Source organism: Macrosteles quadrilineatus, unplaced genomic scaffold (assembly GCF_028750875.1).
Source record: "Macrosteles quadrilineatus isolate MER2022 unplaced genomic scaffold, UCM_ALF_1.0 Scaffold_420__1_contigs__length_72598, whole genome shotgun sequence".
Taxonomy (NCBI): Eukaryota; Metazoa; Arthropoda; class Insecta; order Hemiptera; family Cicadellidae; genus Macrosteles; species Macrosteles quadrilineatus.
In genome coordinates, this window is record NW_026543013.1 from 36,731 (window position 1) to 49,670 (window position 12,940).

General features: G+C 36.2%; 1 protein-coding gene across 1 annotated transcript in view; it reads left to right on the forward strand.

Moving 5' to 3' along the window:
* LOC128982509 (mucin-2-like) overlaps positions 1-12,940 on the forward strand; it is a 29,851-nt gene extending 16,911 nt beyond the window's left edge. Inside the window, exons 5-11 of the mRNA XM_054401470.1 lie at positions 3,060-3,191; positions 3,642-3,828; positions 4,979-5,160; positions 6,345-6,473; positions 7,602-7,713; positions 10,742-10,856; positions 11,377-12,940. Coding sequence (XP_054257445.1) covers positions 3,060-3,191; positions 3,642-3,828; positions 4,979-5,160; positions 6,345-6,473; positions 7,602-7,713; positions 10,742-10,856; positions 11,377-11,533 — 1,014 coding nt within the window. The 3' untranslated portion in view covers positions 11,534-12,940. The remainder of the gene's footprint in view (positions 1-3,059; positions 3,192-3,641; positions 3,829-4,978; positions 5,161-6,344; positions 6,474-7,601; positions 7,714-10,741; positions 10,857-11,376) is intronic.

Here is a 12,940-nt window from a genome sequence, read left to right on the forward strand (position 1 = left end):
ATTTTAGGGTTAGTTCTATGATGTGGATTTAATTTCTTGTAATATAAACAGGAGACGACCTATTTATAATGATTAGATTGTTTTATTTTGGATAAACTAGGTTTAAACATAGATAAAACATACTCCTTAAAAAATAATTGTTTTCAGCTAGGCTAATCCAAACCAATGACAAATCTACTAAAGGAGTATGCTTAATCTATGGTATCACGTACTGTATAGAGTTCATGGTTTTGACCCTGAATTAGAATCAATGGCCATGTTTTTTTTTTTTTTTTTCATGAATGCTCGGTGAGTTGAGTTGTTTTGTTTCAGTCCCAAACGGCGGCCACGGCCACAAACGTGAGCATGTAGTAAAGGCATAAATTTGCTAAAAGTGTTTAAGACGGCATTTTGTTAATGATAAACAAGTCAATTCTTAAAAAAACTTGCAATGCAACGATTCCGACGAAGAGTGGATGGTCGTGATATAGTTTTTAATAAAGGTTTGAAGGAAAGTAACTGTGACCAGACTAGGGGGCGGAAAATTGTTTTGGGCCTAGGGGCGCAAAAATGCTAAATCCGGCCCTGTATAAATCAGATTTTCACTAAACGGTTCGATCGTTATTGATCCACATGCACTATTTTACGGTCCTTTCAACTCTAAACAAAATATAAAATTGTACATCTTCCAATGCTGTTAAGTACGGTTAAAAAGCTATTGTATTTTTTGGGGATTTAACTATAAAATATAATTTCTTTAGACAAGCTGCTTGAAGTATGTGTAGTAGGGGTGGGGTATGTGTCAGTTTGGTGATGCATTTGATTTTTACGAGGATAGGTTGGGACACATAATAACCTCACCTCACCTATAAAGATTATTTGATGTATTGTATTTCCGAGTGGCAAGAACTAGAATAATTATTTTTTTATTATGAGATATTTTAAACTTTGTGGGTATGGACTTAGAGATTGTTACTAATTACATGCCTCGGTGGTAAACTAAGGAGTAATCAATTTCAGCAATTAAAATGATAAATCGTCATACACTTATAGAGCGCCCTTCCCGTTACAACAAAACAATGGAGAAACGGAGCCCTCAAGAAGGTCACTGCGATAGTGCGATCATTCATAGATAACAGATCAAGACCTGATTAGTTTCAGTCAAGATGTACTTCCTTCTCAATTAAATCATAACCTCGATTAGATATTAAGGACGTTTCATAACTGAAGCAAAATAGTACGAATTGATTTCGTAATTCTTAGTAGTCACTAATACCATCCGTCTTATAGTCAATGGTAATACAAAACAATGTAAAATTTTAACTTTTAAATCCTAAGTAATTGTTTCTTGGAATACGGTATTTGTGTATCAAAGAGCCCAAAAGTAAAACCTTGATAGACGATTAGAAGTCTTTCACGATAAAAAAAATAAGACTTGTTAAATATCAGGGTGTGTGGGTGTTATATTGGGGAGGTTTTACTGAAACGAAATTCGCAGTGAAGAACTCACTGTATGATACTACTATTAATCAAACAGCCACTAGTTGCTAGTGATTGCTAGTTGATACATCATTAGTACCAATCGGACTTAGTCTTTTCAAAATTCCAAAAACTCAACCACATGATTCTGTGAATCTCTTACGATGTGAAGTTATATGTCCCAACATCCCACGTGACCTATCACAAATCGTATAACCTATGTTGTGTCCTTCCTCGTTCGGTATAATAACGGCCTCCTCTGTACAAGAAGGCCGCAGCGAGAACAAAGTGGCAACGCCGCAGCCCCGTCGAGTTGTTTATATCATTGGTCCAAACAGAAACAGATGATGCACTACCTTGGTAATGAAGCTTCTGCGCATGGCAATAGACCGGCCGGTGCGACGTTGCCACACCGACATCACGGCCTTGTATTAGAGGAGGCTATGGTAATCCACGACTCGCTACCATTTGTTCTGCCTCAGCTCGTCTAGTCAGTCCAGTCCACTCTAGTAGTCACAACTGACCTCAGTCTAGTCCAGTCCAGTCACAAATTATCCACTCCGTGGATAAGCCTAGTTTCTAACCACATGTTTCACAATTAGAACGAATCCGCACTTCACATTGCTATTTTGCTACTGCTACAATTTAGCCTGACTTGCGTGGGGAAACTAGCAAATCTGGAATTTCTGACGAGTTGCTTCTATGTTGCATTGAGAATTCTGGATTAATTTCCACAGAATACTGATGTAATTGTGGTTAGCTCATTAAAAGTTTTGACATAAACATAATAAAATATGTAACATGTTTATTAAGTTCCCTTAAAATGTAATTGTTAGGAAATTTTTGATACCTACGCTCTTTTTTGCAGTCAATGCACGTTAGTGAATCATGTCTAAAACACTGTGAGTCCAGACTTTAAATAACTCTCAACTTTGGACGTTTCAACATAAAAACCTGTTGTTATTAGGAAATGTATTCTATGTGAATGCTAAATCGAGTAATAGGGTCTGTTCAATGTTTTAATGTACATGTTTACATTTTCTACGAGTGCAAAAGGCCCATGTGGCCGAGGTACTGTATGAGATCGTCCTTAAAGATGCCAATTTAAATGGGTTTCCACAATCCATTGTTAAAAAATTTAATTACAAAGAATTTAGACTGACAAGCAATTTAGTTGGAGCCACTGTTCAGTTCCATCAATTCATCTTAGCCAAAATTGTCTTTGAAAATGTTACATAAGCCTCTCTTGTCAACGTCAACGTTTCTTTTTCCGGTTCCACTCAGTGAGGATGTTGACGCAAGCAGGACAATGGGGACGACTGTCGACCTTGGGTTGATGTTAACTGTGCAATTATCGTGTCAACCCAAACGCCTTTGTGCGCTTAACATGCAAGAAAGACCGGGCGAGGCTAGGTTCCTGTCACTAGAGCTGATTAGGAGATAGGGCGTCAGGGACCGTTGACAACGAAATAGTGCTAAAGGTTCTATAAGGACTTAGAGATGGATATAGATGGTTCTACATTGATATTGAAATTAATCCACAGTAACCTCCACAAGTTTCCTCGCTTGAGTCTTGACTTTAACCTCAACCTTTTCTGCAGAGCTGGTCTGAGCGAGAGCCAGAGAAGACTCCTCTTCCAGCAACTTCCCCACCGACTCCAGCATCCCGATGGGAGTTCCCCAGGGAGAAGCTGCGACTCCAGACACTCCTTGGTCAAGGAAACTTCGGACAGGTAAAACTCCAACCTATTGTTATGTGACTTATCTAGGTGGGAAACGGAATATCTGATCACACTAACATGAGTTGATTAGAACAAGTTGTAGTATTTTTTCACAGATTGCAATTGAGTCTAAAATTCTATTTTCACCCTTAATCATTTTTTTTTTACTGTAATCGTAATGTGAACAGGATGCTATACTGGGTGATCAACTCAAGGAGGCCACCATTGGGATGGGAAACGGTGAGAATTAAAGAAAAATTTAAATGGGAGACATTCATTTTTTTTGTGGCAGTTAAAAATATGAATTTAGCTTTTCAAAATTCAGCCGTAATTATAGGCCCAGAGTGATAATGCTAATCAAAACCAACATTCAGATTGAAATGCTAGGCATCAGCTTTTTTACCCTCTAGCCCAAATCAAGGTGTTAAACTTCTTTCTAACATTGCGCTATCCGTCTTGTAGGTATGGAAGGCAGAAGCTGACGACATATCTGGCCACGAGGGACTGACTCGTCTGGTAGCTGTGAAGACCGTGAAGGAGTCAGCCAATGTGAGGGAGAGAGAGGATTTACTGAGAGAGTTGGGTATCATGCAAGAGTTAGGATCACACCCTAACGTGGTCACACTGCTGGGCTGCTGTACAGAGAAAGGTAAAAAGCATTTTTTTTTTAAATAAATTCAATTAAGCCTACAAACTTCTTTGGGTACTACTATTACAATATGTTTTTATCAGTGAGGTGCAAGAGGTTTTAGGTTTGTTGGGGGCATAAGGAGGAGAAAAATTCCCCAGCAAGGAAGTGGTGAAGAAGGAGGGGACACAAATATCTTTTTTAGCATTTCCAGGCATATCCATAGCACGTCACATGCAAACCGCAGACCTGCATGTGGATGTCGAACCAGCCCTTAAATTTAAAGGTTGCAGATTAATCTTGAATGAGATTCATTCTGGGCCCAGATCTGTCATTGGGATATACAAAAAATATGCCATACGACCAATGTTGATGTAAGATAGTGTAGTAGGTACACAGAGAATTAAGGTACAGAGGAAACATTAAATGGTGTTCTACCATTAGGGCTTCAATGGTTTCCTTAAGTGGTGTCTAGCACTAGTCGCTGGTGTTTAGGGCAAAGAAAGGGGTTTAGTATTAGTGGTGTTAAGTGCTGATCAATAAGTTATTTAGGGCAAAGTCCAACACCGCCTTCCTCACCCTCATGTACTACAACGCTCACGTTGTAGGAAGACCCTGTGCCCCGTGCGATAGAAATTTCTGCATAGTGCTCGATAATACTTTAATTCTTTAATACTTTTTATTGAAATGGCGACCATACAAAGTAGGTATTTTAAGCCAAGTATGAATGGAGATGAGTGTTTATAGGATAAGTGGCACGATCTTGTAGTCTTGTTAGTGTCTAAGGCCGACATATTTTCCTTAGACAGAGCTGTTAATTAATAGCCCTTACAGCTAATGGCAACTAAGGGACACGTTTAGTTTATAGTGGAATCCGATCCATATTTTTGCCTTGGTATAAAAGAATTGGTCTAATTATCAGGATAGTACTGCGGATAGTCATAGTACTCACTAGTGTGGACGTTAATCCAGTCCAGGGAGTATCGACACCGTGCATGCCTATAAATATCCACAATTTGTGACCTCTTAGCAACTGGATTACAGGACGATGCCACCGTCCCAGTCTAGTAGTATCCTACTTCTTTGTTGATAATAACGCGCTAAGGTTTGGTCCGCAACTGTACAAAGAAAACATTTATTTACCCTAACACATCCCACTGTATGTTTCCAGAGCCCATATACCTAGTGATGGAGTATGTGATGTACGGAAAGCTGTTGTCCTTCCTGAGAGATCACCGGACCAGAGCTCACTATTACAACTTCTCAGACGCCACTGATGCACTCACTTCACGAGACCTTACTGTGTTCGGGTACTGTGTGGCCCGAGGCATGGACTATCTATCTAACAAGAGCGTGAGTGAACTTAGATAAAAACTTATATCTTTGTTTGTAGGATTTTGTGGTTAGTGTTATTACATAGTCATGTTTGGCACCGACCGTCAGTTTGAAATTGCTATCAGACATTTTGCTATTTTATTGAAGAGGCATCTATAGTGCTTTAGCTGAGAATGAGCCTGGCTCAAAATCTTCAAATGGGAAGGATAGTTGACTTTCATATCATTTTACAGGTCTTGACAAAACTAAACAATTCACATAAGCTAAAGAAAAAAGAAACCAGACCACTTATAACACAGCTAAAAATTACTTTTAATAACAAACGTCTTAAACATTTTTAGCTGCCATGTTGTTATTAATGGTCCGATTTATATTTTCTTTGAATGTAAATTGTTTAGTTTCATTAATTCCTGTGAAATTATACCAAAGTTGACTATACTTCTTAATTTAAAATGTTGAGCAACCCCCTACCCCACCTCTTTGAAGGGCAACATTTTCAAAATTACTCATTATTCCTGTAGCCCCTCATATATAAGAAGGTTGCTGCAAACCGATTTCAAATATCTTAAATGGTTAAAAGGTTTAGGGCGGGCTCAAGTTACTTTTCAGCCACCCTGTATAGCTTTTACTCTTTTACAAAAGTATTTACATACTAAAGTGTAATTAGCACTAGTGAAAGATTTTTTTCTCTTTCATGAACAATAGTTAGCACTCCCCAAATAACTTGAGCCATAAATCTTGACATTGATGGTACTGTACTACAGTACTTACTTGTCATATTTATTTTACAAAATATCCTACAAAGTTAAAAACCATTCATGAGCAAAGGTTATAGGACACCATTGTAGTTCATAGACACTACATACATGAACAATATATCGTCTTCTGTTCCGGCTATTTCCAGAGGTCTGATCAGTCTTCTCCATTTTCCTGTCTTCTCCATTTCCACAGTTCCTCTTTCTTTATGCTCTCTCATCTCTTCTCCACACCCCTCTTCACCTCATGACAACCACCTTCTTGGTCTTCTTTTTGGTCTTTTTCTTTCCATCAATATAAAGAAACTAAACTTTTCTAGGAATTCTCTGAAGCGTCATCTTAATGAACCTTTGACACACCTATTGCCTACACAGTGTTTCTGTTGAAGTACTACTGGACCTTGGAGATGATTTAAGATGAAAGTAATTTTTGTGTCAATGTTTCAGATCATCCACAGAGATATGGCAGCTCGTAATGTTCTTGTGGACCACAACAAGCTGTGTAAGATTGCAGACTTTGGAATGTCTCGGAATGTGAGAGACACCGGCCAAATATATGAACAAAGACAAAGCAAGGTAAAACCATAATAGCATAAGTTATAGTGCAGTCTTTGATATTTTTTATTAGTAAACCCAAATTTAAGATATATAGGGAAGAGTATGCATAGTAAACATTTTTACAGTATTAAGTAGTTGTCAATATATGGTGAGAGCACCAGAACATGACGTGCTTGAGTTTTCACTTGATTTGACATGGGAATATAAGCAACAGTATAGGGAATAATAGTCGTCTAGATGTGTTGTTTGTATTCTGCGATACTTCTTTAAAGCTTAAATGTTCAAGCTGAGCGTTGAAAGATACTATAAATCACTACATCAGCGAAGGACCGCAGAATATTATGAAGCATTTTGTACTTACGAAATATAATTTTAGATAACCCATCCAATATTCTCAAGTCAAAGCTGGGCACCCTGCAATAATAAAAATAACCATTTCAGGATTGTCAAAATATAGATTCTAGTGAATCACCACTTTTCTACTAGTAAATTATCACAACCACAGAGCATAGAATAAATATAGAGGCGGCACTTGCCGTCTGGAGTGAAGCAGGCTTCTCGTATCAAGATGGCGGCCGGCCCGGTCCGCATTTACATTTAAACCATTATATTTTGTTACCATGAAAACCACCAATCAATATTTACTTTTAAAACTCTCACCTCAGAACTTTGAAAGCCCGCGGGGCAGAATCCTAGAACAATATCGAAGAGGGGATAGTTCTATATGTATCCTCAGAGTGGAGGCTTCATTTAATTCATAAAGTAGCATAGAATAACACAGTGGTAATGACGCCGCGTTTTCAAAGTTCCGAGCCCGGCTCTCTTACCACGATGGCGGAAATTGGATTCACTACTTGTATAGCTGTAGGTATAGGAGTGGCGACTCTATATTTATTCTATGCTCTGTGATCACAACCTTTTACCTACTATCTACCTCTAATTCTAATTTCTATGCTTTACTTAAAAAAAAAAACTAAACTGACTTACCGACATGCCTGAGATGGCGTAGTTCGGGCCGTTGTTGCTACTTTGCAACAACACTGTTCAGGTAACGGTAGCCCCCATTAGGTGCATACTCTAGTATGTGTATACTCAATGATACTATGTTACCTCTACTTCCCATCTGAGAGTGTTGTGTTGTTTTAGGGAGCCCTTCCTATCCGGTGGATGGCCCCAGAGTCACTCCACTTCAGTCTGTTTACTCACAAGACAGATGTTTGGAGCTTCGGCATCCTCATGTGGGAAATAGTCACTCTAGGTAAGTGTACTGACTACAGATAGACTTCTCATCCATGGGAAAAAATCCGAATCTGGTTTTGATGTTTACTTCACGCTGGGAAACACTTGGGTGTGGTGATGCTAACGTAATATTTCTCTCTATTTTTAAGGTAAATTTTACAGTGAATACTTTGCTGGTAAAAAACATCAAATAATGACATTGCAAAATAACATATTTTTTATGACTGTCAAACAGTCAGTGGAGGAAGTAGTAAGGCACATGTAGGAATGGCGTTCCGACTCAGGTTTTTCCAAAGAACCTATATTTTACTTTACTTTTTCAATATACTTTGAAATGACCGTACAAATGTAGGTATTTTAAGCCAAGTTTGAATGATGAGTGTAGGATGAGTGGCGCGATCTTGTAGTCATGTTAGTGACTAAGGCCGACATGTTCCAGTACCTTAGACACAGCTGTTAATTAATAGCCCATACAGCCAATGGTGACTAAGGGACCTACAGTTTATAGTGGAATCCGAACCACATTTTTGCCTTGTAACTAACAAATTGGTCAAATTATTAGGACAGTACTGCGGATCGTCGTAGTACTCTCTAGTGCGGACGTTAATCCACACCAGGGAGTAACGCATCCACAGTTCATGTCTATAAATATCCACAACTCGTATTTGGTAAGCGAAAGCAACCAGTATTTTTCCACGACAATGGTGGGAGCTGGATATGATGTACAGCTACAAATGGTGGGAAAATTAAGGGGGTAGCAGAACAAAATATCTCAGGGTGGCAAATTTTGCAAGGCAAGAATAAGTATTTTATTTTTATTTAAATATCATTATCAAGTAGTCAGCTGATTACAGTAAACACAATTTGTTGTAGTTTTCACGGTAAAAATCATTGTACTCGTAAAAGTGGAAATCTGTGGACAAGATGTTGAGATAGTTCTCAAACAAGAATTATGTTTTATTTTCCATGATATTTATGTTGCAAAGAAGTTATAGTATTAGTTTATTTCACATCTAGCTTATAATATCCATTAGCATAGTTTATGCTGGAAAAACCATAATGCACAGACCCAGATGGGAACAGTCTAAGACTCACACCAACTAAAATCCCAATTGAAGGCCATGGGAAATCAGGCTGTATGTATAATAAGATGTCTCCATGCCTAGACTAGACTGTGTTTCTTGTGTCCTAAGACATCACAGGACTTATAGAAGTTAAAGGTCATCAAGGCACATTTTGCCTCACTAGAAAAAGAGGACTGAACATTGAACAACTGCTCCCCAATTATCCATTAACAGTGTTCTAAACATCATCGAGACATTTTTAATTTGAAAACTAGGGGACCCATGCTCAAATGGTTTATTAAATAGAGTTCAAACTGGGTTTGACCTTTCAAGGATCATGTTCATATAAGAACTAGGTTAATAGAACCACTAATTTACAATAGATTCAGTTTTTTGATTGTAGATCTAGAACATAAGGAATGATTTTCCTACTTCACTCCTTATGAGTGATTACCTAACTCATTCAGGTTGCAATCATAAAGTACTTATAAACTAATTATAATTATAATTATTATTATTATCTATATAAATAAAATTAGAGTTTTGTCTGTACATTGCTCAGAATTATATATTTTTAGGTTATTTTTACGTTTTATACATTAAAGAAGCAGAAACGAGTCTTATCTCTATTTCTGTCTTTCTGTTTGTCTGTCTTTCCCTTTGTCTGTAACACTCAAGATGGCATTTTACGCAATCTTCTCCGTGAAAACCAGAGTACCTATCAAGATCCAAGTCATTTTAATGTATTCACTGGATTAGCGAGAGTGTCTTTAGTGATTAAAATATAGCCTCACTACTTTGTAAATAAAATTACGGACGTTCAAAAATGCAGTTTTGTACAATTTTTGTCAAATTTTCGTTCAATTTTTCTCACATAATCGTCCATGAAATAACGAACAGCTGTTCGGATCAAGATTATTTTTTCTAGCTGTCACTGATATGTTTACAAATGTTGTTTACAAACACCGCAACCATTTCCGATCACGTTTTGAAAGCAAATCCCAACCAAGTGAGATTAAAAACGTTTTCTTACATAACGGATTTAATTAATCGCAAGTGCAATAATATAGTGTAATAGTGTAACCGTATATGAAATTAAATAACTAGGCATCATCCGGATCAGGAACCAGAAATTATTTGTGTATAAAATTGTTCTTGAGTTTTGATAACCAGAAAAAAGACCTTGAATCAGTGTTGTTGGGGCTGGGACACTTAATGATCGTCGCCAATAGCTTACAAACAAGGTTTCCACTCATTGACGGCGCTTCAATGGCGATTGTGTAAAGTGTGTAAAGTAAAAAAATCACAACTGCAGTATTGTAAAAGAGGTTTACGGATGATGCTAAAGTCGCTTTTCCAATGTGTCACTTTCTGTTTCTACTCACTGTGTAATGCAATCGCTGGACCATACAGCAAATAGGCCCATAGCCTATCTCTTGGGTACGTACGCCTACCCATTTATTTATCTAACAACCTATTTTTGATGACGATCCTTGATACCAGTACTTTTCCATAGAATACATGGCTTACCTACTTAAGAAATAAAATTACAAATGTCCAAAAACCCAAAATTGTGTGATTTTTGTCACATTCAACTGACTACCATAAGATCCCCGTACGTAGAACGGGCACACAGCTAGTTATTAATAATAACTTAAAATTAATTTTCATAAACTGTTTTTTCTATTGCTTACAATCTAACTGTGGTTACACAATGTTAAATTAAAATTTACATTTAAAACCATCATAAAGTTGGTAAGCATCACTGGATCTTTAAAAGTGAAGTCAATAAATCAACCAAACAAATGAGAGGCTATGCTCCAAAAGAAATAACCTTTTCAGTTATCATTTGTCACTCCGCTAGATCATAAGCTTTACACTTCAATTGTAAACATCAATTAAGTATGTCGGCTAAAAAAAAGGATGTTACAGAGCATCCCTTATTGTATTAACGATATAGATTCATCTTTTCATTGTCAACAGGTTCAACTCCGTATGCCACTATGGGGGCCAGGGAGGTGATGAGGAGAGTGAGGGATGGCTACAGACTAGACAGACCATCACACTGCAGACCTGAGCTGTTCAGGGTTATATCAAGGTCAGTAACACCATTAGTAGACATAACATCTACATGGAACCAATCACACCACACTTCTGCGAGAGTTACCAAGGTGTGCTTCAAGCTTTAGTGTGACCATTAGGTTAAATAATGTTCATGTGATGTAAAGGTAATAATTAACTCTCTCTCTTCTTCCAAGAGATAGGTACAAGGTTGAGGATTCCTATACTGTCTTAGTCTATATGTCTGGTGTGCAATCATTAGAAGTTTTGTCTATGCTAGAGGCCCATCGAAAATAAACATTGGACGGCTGGGGTAGAAGTTTAGAGGATGGGTGATTTATTTGTGAATTGCTCCAAATAAGTATTATGCATTCCTTAATTTACAATGTTTCTTCAAAATGCGTAGATAATTCAGTAATTCACCTGTTATACCTTTTTCCAAATAAGTGTCTTTTACAGATTTCTAGAAATGCTTATGGGAACAATGGCAAAAAAGTGTTTTATTATGGTAACAAATTTGTTTCAATGTTTTCATGAAAACAATGTGTTAATCACAGGTGCTGGCATTCTGAGCCATCCAAGAGGCCAACTTTTGCTGAGCTCAAAGTCGAGCTTGGAGCTCTTCTCAGTGATCCTGAGCTTCACGGGAGCTTTGTTGACTTGGACAGTTTTGCTGATGAGATGAGGCGAGATACGCTTCATAGGCACCACTGAAAACTAAGCTAACTCTTTAAGTTGTTTCCATCTGATGGTTTATGAGTTATTGTTGAGTGTAGTCTAATTATTTACAGGAACAAAAAAATGTTTATTAAAAAAATTGTTTCTGGGAAACGTGTGCTGTATAAAAATGGGATGCCCAGCTTTTACTTTTAAAACCGATCACTAATTAGCAAATAAGCTTAAATTACTCTAAAACATTATAGAAATTAAATAATAATAATTATTTTCCACTTTTAGTTCCACTAGACTTTGTGATTAGAATTTGTTCAATGAAATTCATCCTATTTCATTCATATTATTTAAAAATATTAATACAATCTATTCGGTAAGTTTTCCAAAAACAATGACACCGATGAATGAACACACATAAAAGCTACAAAATCTGTAAAATAATGTAGTTTTAAAATAGTAGGTACAACAAACAATGGATTTAATCACTTTCATACAATCCTTAATTGAAAATGTTAAAAAAAAGTACAGGAATCAATGTTAATAATCATTTTCAGATGGAAACTTCTAATTAAACAACACTGTTCATTATCTTTTTGTACTGGAAGTTGTATTCTGTTTGAGTTTAAACCTTTTCTTGTTCAATTCTGTGTACGTTTAAAATATGTAAAATTGCCATCGTAAAATCATCAATACCGGTATGTCCTATGAAAAACCTTTCTTTTTAAAAATATTACAGACTCAGTTTTAACACTGAAACAAGATTTTACACCTTTAAAAAATTTACAAGTATTCTTTATATTTGAAAATTGCCATAATAATTTATGATCAATGTGAAAGTCTATGTTCAGAAAACTTGATTGTAACCGTTTACACTAAATGCATCCGAATAATCGATTCATTATTACAATTTTAGCCAAACAGATAATGGACAGTTTTGTGTTATGTACAGTATTATTATTATTTAAATTAGTTTATATACTCATTCAAACTTGTAAAAATATGTATATAATGAAAGCCATCTTAATTTTAATCACTGTTAGTTTATTAGTGGTAAATATAGTTTTATATTTATTCTTTTTCACTTTTGATGTTATTAAGTATGTACAAAATACTACTATTCTGGTAAGAAATACAAATCAAAGTTCATTTTTATTTTTAAGATATTTTACAAAATATGACAATATAACCTTACACAATAAAAAGGTGAGAATAATTATTATTCGGTTTTAATTGATTAATGAATCAAATCATTTTCAAATATACCCATTTGTAAAAACTTATGAATCTATATGGGGAAATACTCTTCTTCTAGTCTATTTTAATGTATTATTTTTACCAAAAATTGTGTTAACGATGTATTTTTAATAAGATTGTTTGTGTAGCCATTTCATACATTAACAGCTTTTGTACATAATACTATTTCGGCCAGTTGTTTTGTGTTGAAATATA